Source organism: Scardinius erythrophthalmus (assembly GCF_964197995.2).
Source record: "Scardinius erythrophthalmus genome assembly, chromosome: 22".
Lineage (NCBI taxonomy): Eukaryota > Metazoa > Chordata > Actinopteri > Cypriniformes > Leuciscidae > Scardinius > Scardinius erythrophthalmus.
Genome location: NC_138242.1, coordinates 34,516,949 through 34,538,653, shown reverse-complemented (window position 1 = coordinate 34,538,653; position 21,705 = coordinate 34,516,949). Strand labels below are relative to the sequence as shown.

Genomic DNA, 21,705 nt, shown 5'->3' with positions numbered 1-21,705 from the left:
CGCGGTGTGAATGCACTCACTGAACATGCACGCCGGAAAAAAATCGCGCTGCTCGCGCGCCGCTCGCGGTCTGAAACGGCCGTAATTCACAAGGTTTCCTACATGTGCGTTCTGTGTGCATGTGTGATGCTGATGTTGCGCGATCATGTTATTCATGCGGCGCCCGAGTGCATTTGAATCAGCATATGTCAGACTGAAAATCACGTGAAAATCGGCCAATTCTTGTCACTAGCCGATCAATCAGGGGTGCGTTTCCCGAAAGCATCGTTAGCCAACTATGGTCGCAAGTTCATCGCAATGTCCATTGAACTCTATTGGTAACGACGGAACTTGCGACCATGGTTGGCCAACGATGCTTTCGGGAAACGCACCCCAGTTCATCTCTAAAATATTAACATTAAAAGTATAATGTTAAGATAGGCTATGCAACAAATTATTATTATTTTATTTCATAACAATACTCATATTAGCAAATATTTTATATTTTATATAAATATATATTTTTTTACTTTTTTCCGCTTTTTTTCCCCAACTTGCTGCGGCCCCCCTGGCGCCCCCTGGCGGCCCCCCTCCCACTTTGAAAACCCCTGGCCTAGGTTACGCACAACACGTCAAATCAAGTTTGAAAACAGCCGCATTTTACCGCGCAGTATTTTGATTGTTCAATCTATCAATTAGACTAACACACCAATAATTTCTTATTTTTATTATTTTATTTTAAGCCATCAGAAATCTGAGGGGGCCGGACATATAAATGAGGGGGCCTAGGCCCACCCAGGCCCCCTCGTGGCTACGCCACTGGTGCTGACCCGTGTGTAATGGTGTGTGTGCTGACCCGTATGTAAGGGTGTGTGTGCTGACCCGTGTGTAAGGGTGTGTGTGCTGACCCGTGGTACGTGGCCTGCATGAGCGCCGTCCAGCCGTGCACTGAGTCCCGTTGGTCCACGTGAGCCTGTTTCTCCACCAGCATCTGCACCAGCTCCAGCTGCCCACTCACAGCCGCCATCATCAGCGGAGACGCTCCGTCAGCGTTCAGGGCGTTCACCTGCCCCGAGTCCTCCTCCACGATCTCCTTCACCAGCTGAGCGTTCCCTGCGCGACACACACTCCATCAACTCGACACTCGTTAACCCTACACTCCCGAGTCCTCCTCCACGATCTCCTTCACCAGCTGAGCGTTCCCTGCGCGACACACACTCCATCAACAGCTCTGAGATCCTTAACCCTACAGAATCACTCCAACTACAGCTCTGAGATCATTAACCCTACAGAATCACTCCAACTACAGCTCTGAGATCATTAACCCTACAGAATCACTCCATCTACAGCTCTGAGATCATTAACCCCTACAGAATCACTCCAACTACAGCTCTGAGATCATTATCCCTACAGAATCAATCCAACTACAGCTCTGAGATCATTAACCCCTACAGAATCACTCCAACTACAGCTCTGAGATCATTAACCCTGCAGAATCACTCCAACTACAGCTCTGAGATAATTAACCCTACATAATCACTCCAACTACAGCTCTGAGATCATTAACCCCAACAGAATCACTCCAACTACAGCTCTGAGATCATTAACCCCTGCAGAATCACTCCAACTACAGCTCTGAGATCATTAACCCCTACAGAATCACTCCAACTACAGCTCTGAGATCATTATCCCTACAGAATCAATCCAACTACAGCTCTGAGATCATTAACCCCTACAGAATCACTCCAACTACAGCTCTGAGATCATTAACCCCTGCAGAATCACTCCAACTACAGCTCTGAGATCATTATCCCTACAGAATCAATCCAACTACAGCTCTGAGATCATTAACCCCAACAGAATCACTCCAACTACAGCTCTGAGATCATTAACCCCTGCAGAATCACTCCAACTACAGCTCTGAGATCATTAACCCCTACAGAATCACTCCAACTACAGCTCTGAGATCATTATCCCTACAGAATCAATCCAACTACAGCTCTGAGATCATTAACCCTACAGAATCACTCCAACTACAGCTCTGAGATCATTAACCCCTGCAGAATCACTCCAACTACAGCTCTGAGATCATTAACCCCTACAGAATCACTCCAACTACAGCTCTGAGATCATTAACCCCTGCAGAATCACTCCAACTACAGCTCTGAGATCATTAACCCTACAGAATCACTCCATCTACAGCTCTGAGATCATTAACCCTACAGAATCACTCCAACTACAGCTCTGAGATCATTAACCCTACAGAATCACTCCAACTACAGCTCTGAGATCATTAACCCTACAGAATCACTCCAACTACAGCTCTGAGATCATTAACCCCTGCAGAATCACTCCAACTACAGCTCTGAGATCATTAACCCTACAGAATCACTCCAACTACAGCTCTGAGATCATTAACCCCTACAGAATCAATCCAACTACAGCTCTGAGATCATTAACCCCTGCAGAATCACTCCAACTACAGCTCTGAGATAATTAACCCTACATAATCACTCCAACTACAGCTCTGAGATCATTAACCCCTACAGAATCACTCCAACTACAGCTCTGAGATCATTAACCCTGCAGAATCACTCCAACTACAGCTCTGAGATAATTAACCCTACATAATCACTCCAACTACAGCTGAGATCATTAACCCCAACAGAATCAATCCAACTACAGCTCTGAGATCATTAACCCCTACAGAATCACTCCAACTACAGCTCTGAGATCATTAACCCCTGCAGAATCACTCCAACTACAGCTCTGAGATCATTAACCCCTACAGAATCACTCCAACTACAGCTCTGAGATCATTAACCCCTGCAGAATCACTCCAACTACAGCTCTGAGATCATTAACCCTACAGAATCACTCCATCTACAGCTCTGAGATCATTAACCCTACAGAATCACTCCATCTACAGCTCTAAGATCATTAACCCCTACAGAATCACTCCAACTACAGCTCTGAGATCATTAACCCTACAGAATCACTCCAACTACAGCTCTGAGATCATTAACCCCTACAGAATCAATCCAACTACAGCTCTAAGATCATTAACCCCTGCAGAATCACTCCAACTACAGCTCTGAGATCATTAACCCTACAGAATCACTCCAACTACAGCTCTGAGATAATTAACCCTACAGAATCACTCCAACTACAGCTCTGAGATCCTTAACCCTACAGAATCACTTCAACTACAGCTCTGAGATCCTTAACCCTACAGAATCACTCCATCTACAGCTCTGAGATCCTTAACCCTACAGAATCACTCCATCTTCATCATTCAAGCATGAAACATATACACAATTATATAGAGAATTACGTTCAAATTTTTTTTGAACAGGGACAATGTAAAATATACATTAACCTTAAAAAGGAGAGATGCATTTTACCAGGTTGTAGCACTTGTGCTAATTTCCACCTGTAGTCCCTGGGCAGGCTGATGTCAACAAATAAAGTTAATAATGCATTTATCCCAGCATTAAAATGATCACACCCTTCATTCATTCCTCAGCATTCATTTACAAATATACTCTCACGTACACATCAATTACAATACATTATGTGAACATGTTTGTTTTAAAAGAAGCCATTTTTTATTTCATAACTTAACAACTTAACAAGCTTAAAGTAAGCTTAGAGTATTTTCCAACAATGATGTAATGAAACAGTGATCATTTAAGTCTGAAGAGAGTAAATCCTGTGTTTAGGCTATTAAAGAAATGTAATTTTGCCAAAGACTTCAGGTGAAGTTAGAGCTGATCAGCACATCTCTAGCGCACAAGCACATGAGTCCCCTATAAAGTTCAGGTACAAGTCACTGCACAGACTTTTTCCTTGTTTTATTTGCACACTGAACATCAGTTGGAGCTCTTAATTTTGGACTCTTAAAGTGCATATTAATGAATTTATCTTTAAAATATACAAAATGTTCTTACAGGGGAGCACGACCCCTGAACCCCCCAGCCTAGCAGGACCAACGTCCAGCCACCAGTCAGGAAAAACCCTGATATATACTCTATAGGTTTACAATAATTTCATGTACATTAAGATTCATGTGAATAAAGGACTTTATATTATGTACACTATAATACAATGATCATTGTAGACCTTTTTGACAGTAGATTTTATCTTTAAACTTACCTAACTTCAGCGCATGGAAGACATCAGGCCGTTTCTTCTCATCATCTGTTGAGCATTGAAGAAACACAAGCACGAAATCAGGTGAAAACAGAAGCACGTTTAATATTATCGGCCTCAATCGTCTGCCAGTGTGAGCGGCTCAGTTTGAGAAGAACAACAGCTAAAGCAACACTAACCAGTCCGGCTCAGAAACAGAAGCACGTCGGTGGATAGTAACATAATTTAAATATTTAAAAAATAAACAAATAAAAACAAAGCCTACAAAACCTGAAGCTATTTTTGAAGGATACTGGAGGACAGGGTGGATTTAGTGATTTGGGGGCCCAGGCAAAATATAGGAATGGGGCCCTTTACCAACACATTTACCTGGATCATTCATGAGGTTTTCTCTGCTGTGATGCTCCCTGCTGCACGGCGGTGTCCCATAGTTGTCAAATTATTCTACATTTTTCATGTAGTCTACATGTTATAAAGGCTTTTATTCTTGTTTTAGCAACAATAGGCTATATGGTGAAATTACACTATAGGTGCATTGGGGTAATTTTCATTGTGCAATTCCCAATAACACAATAACCAAAGCTGTAATTCTATACCTTAAAATACATTTATTTTTATTTATTTTAACTACAAATTTAAATGAAAATAAAAACAATGGAAATTAAACAATTTAACACACTTAAATTATTATTTAAACCAAAAAAGAAGTAAAAAGTGCAGCGCGTCCAATGGGGTGTCAGAGTTGAGTGCCTGTGTAACTGTGCATGCAGACTCTACTTGGGTCCTTCACAGAAATGAGTGAGCAACATTTAAAACAATAAAAATAGAATACGCACTGTTGCTCAGTATTACAATTTTTCTGAATTGCTAAAACACTAAACCCCATTCTCTGAACCAAATTCTCAATAACTTAAACCAATTTGTCTATTAAATCACTCTTTCTGTAAAACATTAAACAAGTTCAGGTCGTTAAAACACTGTTTGCAAATCTCATGCACTCATTTTGCAAAACTCTAAACACATTCTCACTCACTAAACACATTTTACACTGTGATACACTTAAGTTTCAAAACGCTAAACACAGGCAGGCGAAAGTTAAACACATCTACAACACAGTTGTCATCGTTTACACACAACGACTCAGAATTGTTCACACTTATTTCTAGTGATGAGACCAAACCAACTGTACATAATACAAGTCAGTTCAGAGTCAAAACTGACTCAAAATGTTGCACTGAATGTTGATACCAACAATGGATGGAAACAATAGAGAAGAGGGAGAATGTGTGTGTAAGAGGAAGAGTGTGTGTGAGTAAGAGGAGGAAGAGTGTGTGTGTGAGAGTGTGTGTGTAAGAGGAGGAAGAGTGTCTGTGTAAGAGGAGGAAGAGTGTGTGTGTGTAAGAGGAGGAAGAGTGTCTGTGTAAGAGGAGGAAGAGTGTGTGTGTGAGAGTGTGTGTGTAAGAGGAGGAAGAGTGTCTGTGTAAGAGGAGGAAGAGTGTGTAAGAGGAGGAAGAGTGTGTGTAAGAGGAGGAAGAGTGTGTGTGTGTAAGAGGAGGAAGAGTGTGTGTGTGATTTTTTTAATTTTATTAAAGCTAATAGAACTAGATGTTTCAATCCCCTTAGTAGGAAACTCTTGATAGTAGCAGTCGGTGTGGAGTGGTGAAAAAGGGTAAGGTATGTCATTGGGGTCATCAGGTGGGCACCCTGCTTCATCGACGTTTCGTTGATTGAAGCCCACAACGTCTCCAGAAGGCTCAACAGTGTACCCAGCGTCCCAGGTACACCCCCCTCCATGCCATACCCTCCATATCCCTGATGGACTCTGCCTGGCAGGGGCGTCCTTCTCCCTGAGTCGGGCCTAAGCCTGACCGCATACCATCTGTCTCTACCTTGCTGCCCAGTTGGGGTCCTTACGCTTGATCCAGAGCCAGTTACTGCTTTTTTCGGCAGCACTTGACATAGACTTGATGGCCTGTTGGAGAGAGCGACCCTTCACCCCTATTTTCCTCAGAAAACTGGTGGTAGAAGTGGCAACAAATCCCCTGCATCCCACTTCTACCGGGAAGATGCTGGTCTTCCAGCCGTTCTGGGATGCTTCAGCTGCCAGGTCGGAATATTTGTTCTTTTTCCTCTCATAAGCCTCTTCAACCCCATCTTCCCATGGTACTGTTAATTCCACAACATATGCTAACTTTGTTGTTGGAGACCACAGGACCATGTCTGGCCGGAGTGTTGTAACCACTATTTCTGGGGGAAACACAAGCTTCTTATCAAGGTCCACTTCCAATTTCCAATCCCGCGCTGACTGCAGGATGCTTGCATCCTTAGGTGTTGTACTGTGCTCTTGATGTTGGCCAGCTGGTACGAAATTTGTGAAGTTGACCTCTCCTGCTGATGTTTGTGGGAGATTGTTTGTTGTAGTTCGTTTCTGTTCCAATATTACTGCCAGTTCTCTGAGTACTTGGTTATGCCGCCAAGTATAGCGCCCTTGGGTGAGACTTATAGTACACCCTGATAGAATGTGCCTTAGGGATGCAGGTACTTGACACAGGGAACAGGCGGGATCTTCTCCATACCACTCTTTCAGATTTTGAGGGGAGGGTAGCAGGTCGTATGTGGCCCTGATTACAAAACTCAGCCGTGCTCCCTCCATCTGCCAGATGTCACGCCAGCTGAGCTTTTTCTTCTCCAGGCCCTCCCAGTTGGTCCATCTCCCTTGCTTGGCCATTGATATGGCTTTGGCATGTCGCTCTCCCTCCTCCTGTCTCCTAACCTCTTCTACCACTAGCTGTCTCTTCTGCACTGCTGTTGCTTTATGCCACAGAGGAGTTTTGGGGATGAGTCCAAACCCTGCCCTTCCATGCTGTACTTGTCCAACCACATCTCTGAAATGAAGCGCAGACTTTGCACTCCGAACAGCTTCTGATGGAATCCACTTCCTTCCCGCTACCACCCGGGGGGCCGCTGTTCGAATGACTACATCCTCTGATTCAGATAGGGTCATAACGAGCCTTGCTTTGGTGCATTTGAACTCCTCCACGAGCCCTGTGATTGGTAATTCCAACTTGCCATGTCCATAAAGGCCAACGGAACTTAAACAACGTGGAATTCCAAGCCACTGCTTCAGCTGTGTGCTTATCAGCCGTTCCAACTTTTCAACCTTGGTGATGGGGATCTCATACACAGTTAACGGCCACAAGAGTCTTGGGAGTATTCCAAATTGAAAACACCATAACTTAAGTTTTCCTGGCAACAAGGTCTTGCTGATGCGCTCCATGTACAGGCTGGTATCATTTTTTAGTTGTTCAAACTGCTCGGTGTCTTTGAGCTTCGCATCATACCATCTCCCCAAACTCTTTACTGGCATTTCTGATACAGTTGGGACAGTTGTTCCGCCAATATGAAATCTTTGGTCTGTGACTTGGCCTTTCACGATAGAGATGCTTCTGCACTTATTGGGCTTTAACTTCATCCTCGCCCATGTTATATTTTGATGAAGTTTCTCCAGCAATCTCTTGGTGCAGGGGACAGTTGTTGTGAGTATTGTTAGATCATCCATATAGGCTCGAATTGGTGGTAACCTCTGATTACATTGTAGTCGTTCTCCTCCCACAACCCATTTCGAGGCTCTAATAATGATCTCCATTGCCATCGTGAAGGCCAATGGGGAGATGGTACACCCCGCCATGATGCCTACCTCCAGCGGTTGCCAACTTGTGGTGAAGTCTGATGTTGTAAGGCAAAACTGTAAGTCCTGGAAGTAGTGTTTCACTAGATTTGTGATTGTAGTCGGCACTTGGAAGAAATCAAAGGCAGCCCACAGAACTGAATGAGAAACTGAACCAAAGGCATTGGCCAGATCAAGGAACAAGACGTGAAGATCTTTCCCTTCTTTCTTTGCAGTCTGGATTTGATGCCATATGATGCTGTTATGTTCAAGGCATCCCGAAAAGCCTGCAATGCCAGCCTTTTGGATTGATGTGTCAATGAAGTGGTTTTGTTTTAAATACTGTGTCAGTCGGTTTGCCAACACTTTGAAAAAGATCTTGCCTTCAATGTTCAGAAGGTTTATCTGGCGGAACTGTTCAATGGTTTTTGAGTTCTTTTCTTTTGGGATGAACACCCCTCCCGCTCTTCGCCAGGCTTTCGGGATGATTTGCTTGACCCACGCCACTTTCATGTTTTTCCACAGAATTTTCACAACATCTGGAGTGTTCTTGTAGACACTATACGATACGCCGTTAGGGCCTGGTGCAGATGCCGCTCTTGCCTTTTTCACTGCCTGCTTCACCTCGCTCAGTTTGGGAGGGCTGATATCAAACTGATGTTGTGGTGGTGATATTGGAGGTATGTCAGTGGGGACAACGATCGGTTCATCTTTTTTCCTATTAGTATAGATGGTTCTCAGATGCTCTTCAACCTGGTCTTTTGATGTTTTCAGGGATCCACTCTTCTCCTTTGTGAGTATGCCTTTCACAAATTTAAAAGGGTCTTTATAGAAATCGGTTCTAGCTTTTTCTTTCTTTTTCCGGCGCTTCCGTAGGCTTTCTGCTCGGTGGAGTTTTGAGAGTCTGTGCTTTAAGTCCTTTTGAAGGAAGTTGATGCCTTCCCTTTCTTCTACTGTCGCCTTTCTCCACAACTTTCTTAGCCGTCGCCTCTCTTTCACAAGTTGTTGGATTTCTTGAAGCCGACGGGACTTGGGGGCGGGAAGCATGTCTTTCTTTCTGACTTGCTCCTTCACTCCACATTTCTCCTCTCCGTAGCTGTAGATAAGGTCACCCATCTTCTCCAGCTTCTTCTCGGCTGATCCTTTGATGTTATTTAGGATAAGGCTTAAGTCTGTATTGATGGTTTCCCACTCCTTGCTGTTAGACTTTGGCCATTTGACCAACGGCTTACATCCTTGCATGTTTTCTTTTTTGCGGTGGGCTGGTTGTTGTCTTGGACTGGTGGTTTTGCCTGAAGCCTTCTCCTCATTCCCTGGGGTGCTGATTCTCTGCGGACTATGGGGTTCTTCCTGCCGCTGATTTTCATCCGACTGATTTAACCTTCTTCTTGACAGAATCTGGTCAATGCGGGGCCCTGGGTTGATGGTTCTCAGGCATTTCATCCGTCCTTGATGTATCTTAAGACCATGGGTTGATGTTACTTTCGCCCATCCACACACGCAAGTCTGAAGAACATTTCCAGCTGCTGGTTTCTCAAGAGTCTTACTACTTCCTTCATTCAGTGTCATGTCCATTCCGAGGGTCATTACCGGGAGGTCAGTCTGTGAGTCTTCTTGCGCCCCTGCTCTCGCAGACTCTAGGGGTATTCTTCTTTTTGAACTTTTCGTAGCCAGATAAGGTGGCTCTTGTGCCCTAATAGGGTGACGGAGCCTGCTGCTATGGGGAGCTAGCCCATAACAGCCCCGTTGGGGTCTATTTCCTCCTGTCAACTGTCTCTCCATGCTGTCACACGGTCTTTCCCATGTCGTCAGCTGCACTTTCACAACAGTCACTGGGTTTTCTTCCAGAAGATCATTAAAGCTAATAGAACTAGATGTTTCAATCCCCTTAGTAGGAAACTCTTGATAGTAGCAGTCGGTGTGGAGTGGTGAAAAAGGGTAAGGTAGGTGAGAGTGTGTGAGTAAGAGGAGGAAGAGTGTGTGAGTAAGAGGAAGAGTGTGTGAGTAAGAGGAGGAAGAGTGTGTGTGTAAGGGGAAGAGTGTGTGAGTAAGAGGAGGAAGAGTGTGTGTGTGTAAGGGGAAGAGTGTGTGAGTAAGAGGAGGAAGAGTGTGTGTGTAAGAGGAGGAAGAGTGTGTGTGTAAGAGGAGGAAGAGTGTGTGAGTAAGAGGAGGAAGAGTGTGTGTGTGAGAGGAGGAAGAGTGTGTGTGTAAGAGGAGGAAGAGTGTGTGAGTAAGAGGAGGAAGATTGTGTGTGTAAGAGGAGGAAGAGTGTGTGTGTAAGAGGAGGAAGAGTGTGTGTGTAAGAGGAGGAAGAGTGTGTGAGTAAGAGGAGGAAGATTGTGTGTGTAAGAGGAGGAAGAGTGTGTGTGTAAGAGGAGGAAGAGTGTGTGTGTAAGAGGAGGAAGAGTGTGTGTGTAAGAGGAGGAAGAGTGTGTGTGTAAGAGGAGGAAGAGTGTGTGTGTGTAAGAGGAGGAAGAGTGTGTGTGTGTAAGAGGAGGAAGAGTGTGTGTGTGAGAGTGTGTGAGTAAGAGGAGGAAGAGTGTGTGAGTAAGAGGAAGAGTGTGTGAGTAAGAGGAGGAAGAGTGTGTGTGTAAGGGGAAGAGTGTGTGAGTAAGAGGAGGAAGAGTGTGTGTGTGTAAGGGGAAGAGTGTGTGAGTAAGAGGAGGAAGAGTGTGTGTGTAAGAGGAGGAAGAGTGTGTGTGTAAGAGGAGGAAGAGTGTGTGAGTAAGAGGAGGAAGAGTGTGTGTGTGTAAGAGGAGGAAAAGTGTGTGTGTGTGTGTAAGAGGAGGAAGAGTGTGTGTGTGTGTGTGTGTGTGTGTGTGTGTGTGTGTGTGTGTGTGTGTGTGTGAGAGTGTGTGATTAAGAGGAGGAAGAATGTGTGAGTAAGAGGAAGAGTGTGTGAGTAAGAGGAGGAAGAGTGTGTGTGTAAGAGGAGGAAGAGTGTGTGTGTAAGGGGAAGAGTGTGTGAGTAAGAGGAGGAAGAGTGTGTGTGTAAGGGGAAGAGTGTGTGAGTAAGAGGAGGAAGAGTGTGTGAGTAAGAGGAGGAAGAGTGTGTGTGTAAGAGGAGGAAGAGTGTGTGAGTAAGAGGAGGAAGAGTGTGTGTGTAAGAGGGGGAAGAGTGTGTGAGTAAGAGGAGGAAGAGTGTGTGTGTAAGAGGGGGAAGAGTGTGTGAGTAAGAGGGGGAAGAGTGTGTGTGTAAGAGGAGGAAGAGTGTGTGTGTAAGAGGGGGAAGAGTGTGTGAGTAAGAGGGGGAAGAGTGTGTGAGTAAGAGGAGGAAGAGTGTGTGTGTAAGAGGGGGAAGAGTGTGTGTGTAAGAGGAGGAAGAGTGTGTGAGTAAGAGGAGGAAGAGTGTGTGTGTAAGAGGAGGAAGAGTGTGTGAGTAAGAGGAGGAAGAGTGTGTGTGTAAGAGGGGGAAGAGTGTGTGAGTAAGAGGGGGAAGAGTGTGTGAGTAAGAGGAGGAAGAGTGTGTGTGTAAGAGGGGGAAGAGTGTGTGAGTAAGAGGAGGAAGAGTGTGTGTGTAAGAGGAGGAAAAGTGTGTGTGTGTGTAAGAGGAGGAAGAGTGTGTGTGTGTGTGTGTGTGTGTGTGTGTGTGTGTGTGTGTGAGAGAGTGTGTGATTAAGAGGAGGAAGAATGTGTGAGTAAGAGGAAGAGTGTGTGAGTAAGAGGAGGAAGAGTGTGTGTGTAAGAGGAGGAAGAGTGTGTGTGTAAGGGGAAGAGTGTGTGAGTAAGAGGAGGAAGAGTGTGAGTAAGAGGAGGAAGAGTGTGTGTGTAAGAGGAGGAAGAGTGTGTGAGTAAGAGGAGGAAGAGTGTGTGTGTAAGAGGAGGAAGAGTGTGTGAGTAAGAGGAGGAAGAGTGTGTGTGTAAGAGGGGGAAGAGTGTGTGAGTAAGAGGGGGAAGAGTGTGTGAGTAAGAGGAGGAAGAGTGTGTGTGTAAGAGGAGGAAGAGTGTGTGAGTAAGAGGAGGAAGAGTGTGTGTGTAAGAGGGGGAAGAGTGTGTGAGTAAGAGGGGGAAGAGTGTGTGTGTAAGAGGAGGAAGAGTGTGTGAGTAAGAGGAGGAAGAGTGTGTGAGTAAGAGGAGGAAGAGTGTGTGAGTAAGAGGAGGAAGAGTGTGTGTGTAAGGGGAAGAGTGTGTGAGTAAGAGGAGGAAGAGTGTGTGAGTAAGAGGAGGAAGAGTGTGTGTGTAAGGGGAAGAGTGTGTGAGTAAGAGGAGGAAGAGTGTGAGTAAGAGGAGGAAGAGTGTGTGTGTAAGAGGAGGAAGAGTGTGTGAGTAAGAGGAGGAAGAGTGTGTGTGTAAGAGGAGGAAGAGTGTGTGAGTAAGAGGAGGAAGAGTGTGTGTGTAAGAGGGGGAAGAGTGTGTGAGTAAGAGGGGGAAGAGTGTGTGAGTAAGAGGAGGAAGAGTGTGTGTGTAAGAGGAGGAAGAGTGTGTGAGTAAGAGGAGGAAGAGTGTGTGTGTAAGAGGGGGAAGAGTGTGTGAGTAAGAGGGGGAAGAGTGTGTGTGTAAGAGGAGGAAGAGTGTGTGAGTAAGAGGAGGAAGAGTGTGTGAGTAAGAGGAGGAAGAGTGTGTGAGTAAGAGGGGGAAGAGTGTGTGTGTAAGAGGGGGAAGAGTGTGTGTGTGCAGAATCAGCAGAATCTCTCCCACTGACGGTGATTCTGCAGCTGCACAACTCTTCTGAGTGACTGTAACATGCTTTTTTCATTTAGAGTATTTTACTGTAACCTTTTTGGCTTTTGAAGTTGGGTCACTGTGTTCAATACTATACAATATTCAGTACAATACTTTACTTGCAGTGCATACAGTATACCATTTATTCACCTTAAGTAGTTGCAAAATTTGTTTACTTTGTTACAATATACTTTTTTTTCTGTAACTGCATGCTTTGGATTCTGTGTTCTCCATTTTTTGTTGTAGTGTCTAATGAATGAACTCTAGTGTGTATAATATTGACTCGTGTGTATGATCTGAAAGCATTTGATTTTGAGCAGATAAAATGGTTTTGAGGCAATTGTTTAATTTGCCAGAAGAATCAGAGATTCTCTGAATGTAGTTTGAAAATTTGGCTTTGAGAAAGTGAGTGATGGTTTCAAGAAATGTGTTTTAGCAATTCAGAAAAACTGTAAGTTATAGCTTGAGATGCATGATATTTTCATTTGCTACCAGCAGGACACACACGCAGCCTTTCAACATGGACGCGCAGACGGTTGTCCTGGTAACACACACCCCATGCGTGCTGAACGCGCATCACGTATATAAAAAGCATTTTAAGGGGGCCCTTGTATTTTGGGGGCCAAGGCGGTCGCCTACCTTTGCCTGACGGTGAGTCCGCCTCTGCTGGAGGATCATCAGCAGTGAGTCTGAACGTGTGTATCTGTTCTACACTGATCTCAATCAGACGAGAGAGTTCGTTATGGGTAGAATTGAAAAATGCAGCAGAATTGAAGAACAGAAGTGATGAAGAAGACTGGGGTGATGGGTTAGGGTTAGGGTTAGCGTTAGATGAAGCATTAGGTTTGTGAAAAGACAACGCCTTCTCCCCAGACAACCACTCTGGGCTGTCCAGTTTGGGTTAGGGAGGACGCAGGAATGCACTGGCGGTTGCATGTTTTTGATAGGACTGATCCACTCTTTAGCTGTTTTTAGCTCAACAAATCTTAATCTTATCAATCTTATCCTATCTTTCAACAAACCTTTCTCTTGGTTCTCTTGTTTTTAATACCTCTTTCCATCGCATCAATTCTCCTATCCTGCTCCTATTTCCCTTAGGGCCCACCTATGGCCCAATCTCCTGTAGAAGTAAGTTGAGGTGTGTTTGGACCCAGGGCTAGTCCCATGGTGTTGGAATTCGGTCCCAATCTCCTGTAAGGGGCAAGTTTAGGTATGTTTGGACCCAGGGATTGCCCAATTGCACTGTAATTACACCTCCCTCCTGTGGTAGGGTTAGGTATGTTGTAGGTAAAAGGCAGTCTGAACGAGCTAGGAAAAGATCCATCTCCCCCTAAAAAAAGTGGGTTAGGGTTATTCTTAGGGTTTTCTTTCATCGTCTTCCTAGATCTATCAACCAAAGACATGTCATCAGTGGTGTACCTCAGGATCATTGGGTGTTTTGGCTCTTTAAACACCAGGGCCCATATTCTTAAAGCTTCTAAGAATCCTCTCAGAAAACTCCTAATTTAGCTTAAAAACTTCTATGTAGAAGTCTTAGCTTAAGAGCGGTTTGGGATCGATCTGAGAGCAACTCCGAGCAAGGAAAAGACAATAACTTTTGCTTTCCGCAAGATATCCAAGGTCACCCAAAAAGGGCCCGTGTCACAGGGCTCATATTGGTGGTACCTTAGTAACAAGCTTCTACCAATTATCCCCCCCTAAGGCACCTGAAACTCACAACAGACATCACACTTACCGTAGTAAGATGCAATCGCAAGGAACCTATGTCCTAACTAACCTCTATCTTCTCTTCCCACCTTATCCCTCTACACCAACTGTCACACTCCTGGTTTACCCAATTACCCATACCCACAATCCTTTGTGGTCCAATTACCTCTAGTCATAACATTGTTACTTCCACGAGTTTCTACCAATAACCGTTCCCTTCAACCTAACCTCCCTCTGACCTCTCCAAGGCTTATTATTTGTGACCTGGCAGTTCAAATCTTGATTTTATTAGTCACCATCTTCCTGTAACTCATTCCCATACCTTAGCCTCTTCTTCACCTATTAAACCTTTCCCCAACCATCATTTAAACCAAAACTTGTTTTTGGTGCTGGTTTCCAGCCTGGTCTCTATCACCTTCTCCACCCACTACACCATAAAAATCTCTCCAGCTTCCCTATCTGCTCCCAGTCTCATTTCCCATTACTTTTACTCACCAACCATCTAATCTAATTATCCCTATCTCCATATTCCCTTTATCCAATCCATAACCAACCTGTTTTAATTTCAATATTTTTTTTATTATAATTTTTTATTCCTTTGCAGGATTCGAACTCTGATATTCCTGTTCCGAACATACTCTTCCAACCAAACCCCTCACTAGTTTCTACCACTCTCTGACCACTATAATCCATCACCCACTTATTCTATTTGTTTTCCACCACTTTATCCATCCAAACCACCCCGCCCTGTCCCTCACCGACCTACTAATCTCATCAAACCTTCATCTGGAAAAAAAAAATTTTTTTAAGTGGGACAGGAACCCTGGTCTCCCCGTTACCCTTCCCCTCTCATTAACCCCTACACCATCCAGCCTTTCGATCTACTTCCATCTATATCTAATTGTCCCTAAGTTTATAAACTCTATTTTCTTATGACAAACTCAGATTTCCCTACTCCCCCCACCAAACCCATAATCTAATCACTTGGTTTTATCCAAATTTTATCCATGCTGGTTTCGGACCCTGGTCTTCCCTGTTACCAAACACCCTCAACCAACCATTGTCCCATCCGACCTGTCCTTCCCTTGCCCCCTATTTTTCCCTTTTTTGTATTCACTCAACTCCCATTATTACCCTTTTGTTTTTAGAAAGGACCATTCTCAATAATTACACCAACTAAAGATGATTTCACCATACTTTATTGATACTTTCATGCCCCTTTACTGTTTACCACATTCAACCCCTTGGGGAACATTGTGCCCAGCCTCCTGATCCAAAAATTTCCCCTTCTCAACCTATCCTTCTTCACCCACTCTGGGTTGTGTTCCAATCCACCTATTTTCAGATTCTGGATCCCATGCCTCTCAGAATGAGGTACTATGTGCCCCTTGTGACGTATCCCCTTCCTAATTGTGAACCTATGGGCCCACATTCTGGTGAGGATGGAGTTTCTGGTTTCACCCACATATTTCACCCTGTATCGAGAGGATCTGATAAAACTCCCAATCGTCCTCCTCTTACAATCGTCCTCCTCTTACAATCGTCCCAGTTCTGGTTGGAATTTTTTTTGTTGGCCCCAGTTTACTGTGAACCACCATGTCCTGAAGATTCCTTCCCCTCTTAAAGGCCGCCACCGTCCTGCATTGAGTTCCTAATGCTTCGTCGTGGGTTAGGGTTAGGGTTAGCTTTAGCTGAAGGGTTAGGGTTAGGGTTAGCTTTAACCGAAGGGTTGGGGTTAGCTTTAGCTGAAGCGCATGAGACGCTCACCTGGCTGTGGGCGGGCGGACGGTGGTGATGGGGTACAGGGTTAGGGTTAGCTTTAGCTGAAGCGCGTAAGATGCTCACCTGGCTGCGGGCGGACGGTAGTGATGGGGTCCAGGTAACCCTTGACCTCTCTGTGCCGCAGCGCCAGCTCGAAGGCGGTCTTGCCCAGCACGTTGATCTGGTCAGGGTCAGCTCCTCGCTCCACCAGCTGCTGTGTGACGCTTAGCCTCCCGCTGGCCGCCGCTAGCATCAGCGCGCTCCAGCCCGTGCTCTTCTGCGCGAAGCTAACGTCAGCGCCCCAGTCCAACAGCAGCTGGACCACGGACTCGTGCCCGTGCTGGGCAGCGGCTAGCAGAGCTGTGACCTCCAGGAAGCTCCTGCCGGTGACCCCGCTGACCCCGCTGCCCTCCGCCACACACAGGTGGTCCAGGTCATCCACGAAGGCGCCGTTCTCCAGCAGGAGTTTGGCTAGCTGAGCGTGACCCCCGCGCGCCGCTATGGTGAGGACGCTAGCGCCCAGACGGTTCCGGCCGTTGATCTCGGCACCGTTCTCCAGCAGGAGGTGAGCCACAGTCACATGACCAAACCTGCGGAAACCACAATAGCACATGCAGACGTCTGCGTTTCAATTAATCCTGTTACACACTGAGGCAACGTCTACATTAATCCGGATTCATTAGAAAACGCCGCTTTCGTTTAAAAACAGCCTCCCTCCACACTAGCGTTTTCAGATGTTTCAGTGTGGATGAGAAACCTTTGGAAAACGCTAAATTCCCCTTTACTGCGCATGTGCAAAACCTCACAAAAACTCAATGAGATGATACAGACGGAAAAATAAACAAGTTATCAAACAATTCTTCTGACAGGATCATTTTATTTAGCAAGATTTCTCATAATTCACTGATGCGTCCAGATCACACTCACTCACCATTATATGTTTGGCCTAAAACACAAGAGCTCTCATGTTTGGCAAATGTGAGTAAATTCTGTCATCTTTGCAGGACTGTGATATGAAGAGTGTGTGAAGTGACATATTTAAGCAGCTGTGTGAAAGTGAACGGCACATAACAGGCACAATACTGCTATAAACATCAATATCTATTGGTACAATATGTGTCACATGACTAAACTTACGTCATCGTTTTAAAATACCTCAGTTTTGACAGTCCACACTACAGCACGAAAACAGCGTTTTCAAATGTATCCCCTTTGGAGAGCGTTTTCAAAAAGCTGTTTCCATGAATAAAAACGCCGTCTCAGTGTGGCGGAAGGACAGAGAGAGAGAGATGCGTTTTCAAACGAAACCGTATTAGTGTGGACAAGGCCTGAGACAAGGCTTTATCACTGTTCAGTGCCGATTATGTCCAAATGAATGAGTGCTAATATTATGAAACAAATGGAATTGACTTCAATTATGAAAAACACTGAATACTAATTATACTAATTAATGAATAAACATTCTCATTACTCTGTACAGTAAGTCACAGTTTATCACAGCTGTAAACAACGCAATAATAAACATAATGCTAATCAGTCATAATTATCTTTAGTTTGATAAGCCAGATTCATCAAGCACTAAACGACAGCTGGTAAAAATTAAGAATAAATATGATATGAAAGAGACAGCTGATCTGGAAATGAATCATTTATTTATTTCCATCCAGACCTGAATGACTTATTTTCTTCTGTGGAACATAAAACAGAGGAAAAGTTTAGAGAAAAACAGTACACTTAAAAAAATGTAAGAATAAATAAATAATAAATATAAAAGTAACTCCTTAAAAAAATTATTTAAGTAAATGAGCTGTTTGATTTAAATAAATAATACATATGACAGTATAGATTTATAATGTACGTAAGAAAGTAATGATGAAACTAAACATTTGCCAATTTTACACCACACATTTATAATATTACAGGGTTAGTTCACCCCAAAATGAGAATTCTGTCAGTAATTACTCTCCCTCATGTTGTTCCAACCCCGTAAGACTCTCGTTCATCTTCGCAACACAAATTAAGATATTTTTGATTAGATCTGAGAGCGCTCTCACTCAGTGCTCGAATTGAGTCAAGTCTTATGGGGGGTCCCCAAGTTTTTTTGGGCGGGGGGTTGGTTAGTCTCGCAATATACACTTTATACAAAATATACAATATATTTGATCATAATATGCATAAATATATACTATTTATTAAAAACGCTTGAATTCACACACACACATATATATATATATTCTTTTAAATTACTTACTTGAGTAATATGGATTTAGAGGGTGACAAAGCAGCAGACCCAAAAGGGCAGCTATGGCAAATATACCAGGCCACTACATATAAGGCACTTGAACACCCGTAAAAGCAAGTGACTTCAAAATACATTGAAATGTCTCAAAAACAGTAGAAAATAATCAGATGGCTTTCAGTCTCACTGGATGGTATCACTGTCAGATTCAACAGTGGCACAGGGATAATTATTTCATAATGTCTCCGAAAGCAGTGAAAAGAGAGCAGTCAGTAACTTCAAAAGGATATCTATCTTCACAACTTTTTTATTACTTAAACAGTAGCAAAAGAATGGAAAAATACTATCAGGCTGTAATGATGTAGTATGAACCCAGGTGCAGGAGTTTTACTCAAAGAGTGCAGGACAACTGGGCAAACAGGATACAGTCTTTGGAATAGTTTATAAGTTTAACATAGGGATGTCCATGATTGATGTGACACTGTGATAATGTTTGTTCCAAAAGACTTGATTAAATGCATGAAACTTGTTTATTATAAATTGTGGCAAAACAGGCTGTCAGCCTGTGTGTTGGTTGGGATTTTTCAACTATTTCAGCACATACGATTTTTAAATAGTTACATCCAGTAGGTGGCGGCAAAGCACTGTCATGAGTGAGTGAGTCAGCAGACTATTCAACCATTTCAGTGAAAAAGGCTGCTTTATTCATAAACAAACAATACTATGGCAATCAAAATAAATCATTGCTATTTCAAGAGTGAATCCCGCATAAATGCGTAAGTTATGTAATTCCCAAAACTTTGCCGTGTTTATACAGCCTTTGGTCCTAGCAGCATGAAAAACAAGTCATATACAAATAAATACAAATTCTGAATGGATATAAAGCATAGAAAGCGCACAACGAGCCCTCCCTTTATAATTACTAAAAATCTGTTATCCATCTTCATCGCGATCTCTAGCACTAGCACTCCTGTAGAACCATAGTAACGTAAGCCTAAATGTTGAATATATGCTAGGAATATAAAAGCCCCGACATGGAGTGGATAAATGTTAGATATAAAGTAGAAAGATATATAGCGAGAGACAATTACCCCTCAAAAAAGTAAGTAAGCTTTCTCTTCCCGACTGCGAGTGGAGGTTTATTTTTCTCCATATTTTAAAAGCTAAAATTAGCTTCACCGGAGCGGCGCCAAACAAACAGTCCTGTCAGTCGACGATGTCATGCGCGCGCACAGCTCTCTTTAGGCGGGGCGTTTACATTTTAAAGAGACATGACAACTAGCCTATAAACACACTTAAAATAAATTATTGTAAATAATCAATTCACGATATTTACTGTATCCTTTGCATGCATTTATTTTGTCAATACATACAATACATTTTGATTTGTCATTATTATTTTTACTAAAATAAAAATATCCGAGGGACCCCCCTAATTCTATTTTTTACTTCTTATGGGGGGTCCCTAATACCTTATGGGGGGTCCCGGATCCCCCCAGCCCCCCCTCAATTCGAGCACTGCTCTCACTCCTCCATAGGCTGCGGGGCAATTTCATTCTGCCGGCTCAGAGAAGTTGGTAAAGACATCGTTAGAATAGTCCGAGTGACTACAGTGGCTCCACCTTAAGTTTATCAAGCTTATCGAGAATACTTTTTGTGCGCAAAAAAAAATACTTTTTGTGCGTCATCTTCTCAGTTCTCGCGCATGCGTCGCGGCTCTCGTGAACTCACTCAGAAGAAAATGAATAGTTGAATAAAGTCGTTATTTTTCTGTTTTTTTTTTGCGCACAAAAAGTATTCTCGATAAGCTTGATAAACTTAAGGTGGAGCCACTGTAGTCACTCGGACTATTCTAACGATGTCTTTACCAACTTCTCTGAGCCGGCAGAATGAAATTGCCCCGCAGCCTATGGAGGAGTGAGAGCGCTCTCAGATCTAATCAAAAATATCTTAATTTGTGTTGCGAAGATGAACGAGAGTCTTACGGGGTTGGAACAACATGAGGGAGAGTAATTACTGACAGAATTCTCATTTTTGGGTGAACTAACTCTTTAATCTTTCTCAGTATAACTGATCATAAGTATTAAGAAACACTCTGTCTTTATGATGGAGTCCTTCGATATTATTAAAAGACTGAAAACCCCTGAAATATGAACAAACAAACAGCAGTAATTTCCCAAAATATGCTCTTTTATGTTCCACATGAATTAATGATGACAGAATGATGATTGCCACATGACCACAGCTGATCATCTTAAATAAACTAAGCCTATATTGAGTTATCTCCCTCAGATCAGCAGAGCAGGAGTGAATCTGGAGTTGTTAGCATCATGATTATGGTTATGATGATGATTATGATTATGGATCTGCACCTGGCGGCCTGCATGAGCGGGGTCCAGCCGTGCTGGTTCCGAAGGTCCACTGATGCGCCTTTCCTGAGCAGGAACCGGACCAGGGGCTCGTGCCCGCCGGCGGCCGCGAGCATCAGCGCCGTGTTTCCCTCGTCATCGGTCCCGTCCACATGCGCGCGCCCGCCCGGCTCCTCCAGCACGCGCCGCGCGCTCTCCAGGTCGCCCTCGTCACACAGTCGGAACCACAGTCCCACACTCATGCCCGAACCCGAACCCGAACCGCGAGGTTATACACTCTAAACACTCACACTCTTTCTCTCTCTCTCACACACACACACACACACAGTGGCAATCAGAAACTTCTTCAGTTCAGCTGCTCGAGTTCCTGTGCATGCGCACAGACGCTTGCTTCCTCTGGGATTCCAGTGGAACAACAACAGAACCGAGTCACAGACATTAACATTGCGACACCTGCTGGTCAAACATGAAGAGTCACATTACATCAACATTCTCCAGCCATCCCATCAGTTCCCATGGACAAAATCAAGCTCCTACATTTGCAAATGTTTATGCAGCAGCGTCTGTAAAATTTGTGGTATTTTACTAATTTGTAGGGCTTATTTTTGTGTGTGTCGTGGCTAATCAGGCCAATTAGAGAACATTTTTTGGCAGAGAAAAGCAGAGAATTTGTGTCTATGATGCAAGAGTCACAGTACAAACAGTACAAGAGCCCAGAATAGCTGCGATCTGAACATCAGACTGTGATCTACAGTGAATCAGGGCGTGTGATGAGCGTCAGTGGCCAGCAGGGGTCAGTCGCGCTCCACTGGAGAAACACTGTTCATCTCCAGAAATCAACATCACACTCTTTAACCGAGGACAGCAAACATAAAGGCATGCCTCACTGTAAATATAAAGTACATGAGCAGCAGATTGTGTCCCTGCTCATGAATACTGTCATCAAGAGGGGTTTAATGATGATGTTGTGAGTTGGATTATGTGCACAGATGATGTTGAAGCGGCTCTTTTTACTGCATTTATTCTGGGCATTAATTTACTCAAGCTAAATGATTCAGGATTCAGGGGCCATTTACTGATGCGTAATGACTTAGGCTTAAAGGGAAAGTGTCATCATTTACTCAACCTCAAGTTGTTCCAAACCTGTACAAGTTTCTTTCTTCTGTTGA

General features: G+C 43.9%; 1 protein-coding gene across 3 annotated transcripts in view; it reads right to left on the bottom strand.

Moving 5' to 3' along the window:
* Positions 1 to 20,945, bottom strand: part of anks6 (ankyrin repeat and sterile alpha motif domain containing 6) — a 72,080-nt gene extending 51,135 nt beyond the window's left edge. For 2 of the 3 annotated variants that reach the window (XM_081352056.1, XM_081352057.1), the window contains exons 1-4: positions 20,540 to 20,945; positions 16,013 to 16,518; positions 4,135 to 4,179; positions 888 to 1,092 (exon numbers count right to left, since the gene is read on the bottom strand). In XM_081352056.1, coding sequence (XP_081208182.1) covers positions 888 to 1,092; positions 4,135 to 4,179; positions 16,013 to 16,518; positions 20,540 to 20,778 — 995 coding nt within the window. In that variant the 5' untranslated portion in view covers positions 20,779 to 20,945. Of the gene's footprint in view, positions 1 to 887; positions 1,093 to 4,134; positions 4,180 to 16,012; positions 16,550 to 20,539 lie in introns of all 3 variants that reach the window. The other variant, XM_081352058.1, reaches the window with a different exon arrangement.
* Between the last annotated feature and the right edge of the window lie 760 nt (positions 20,946 to 21,705).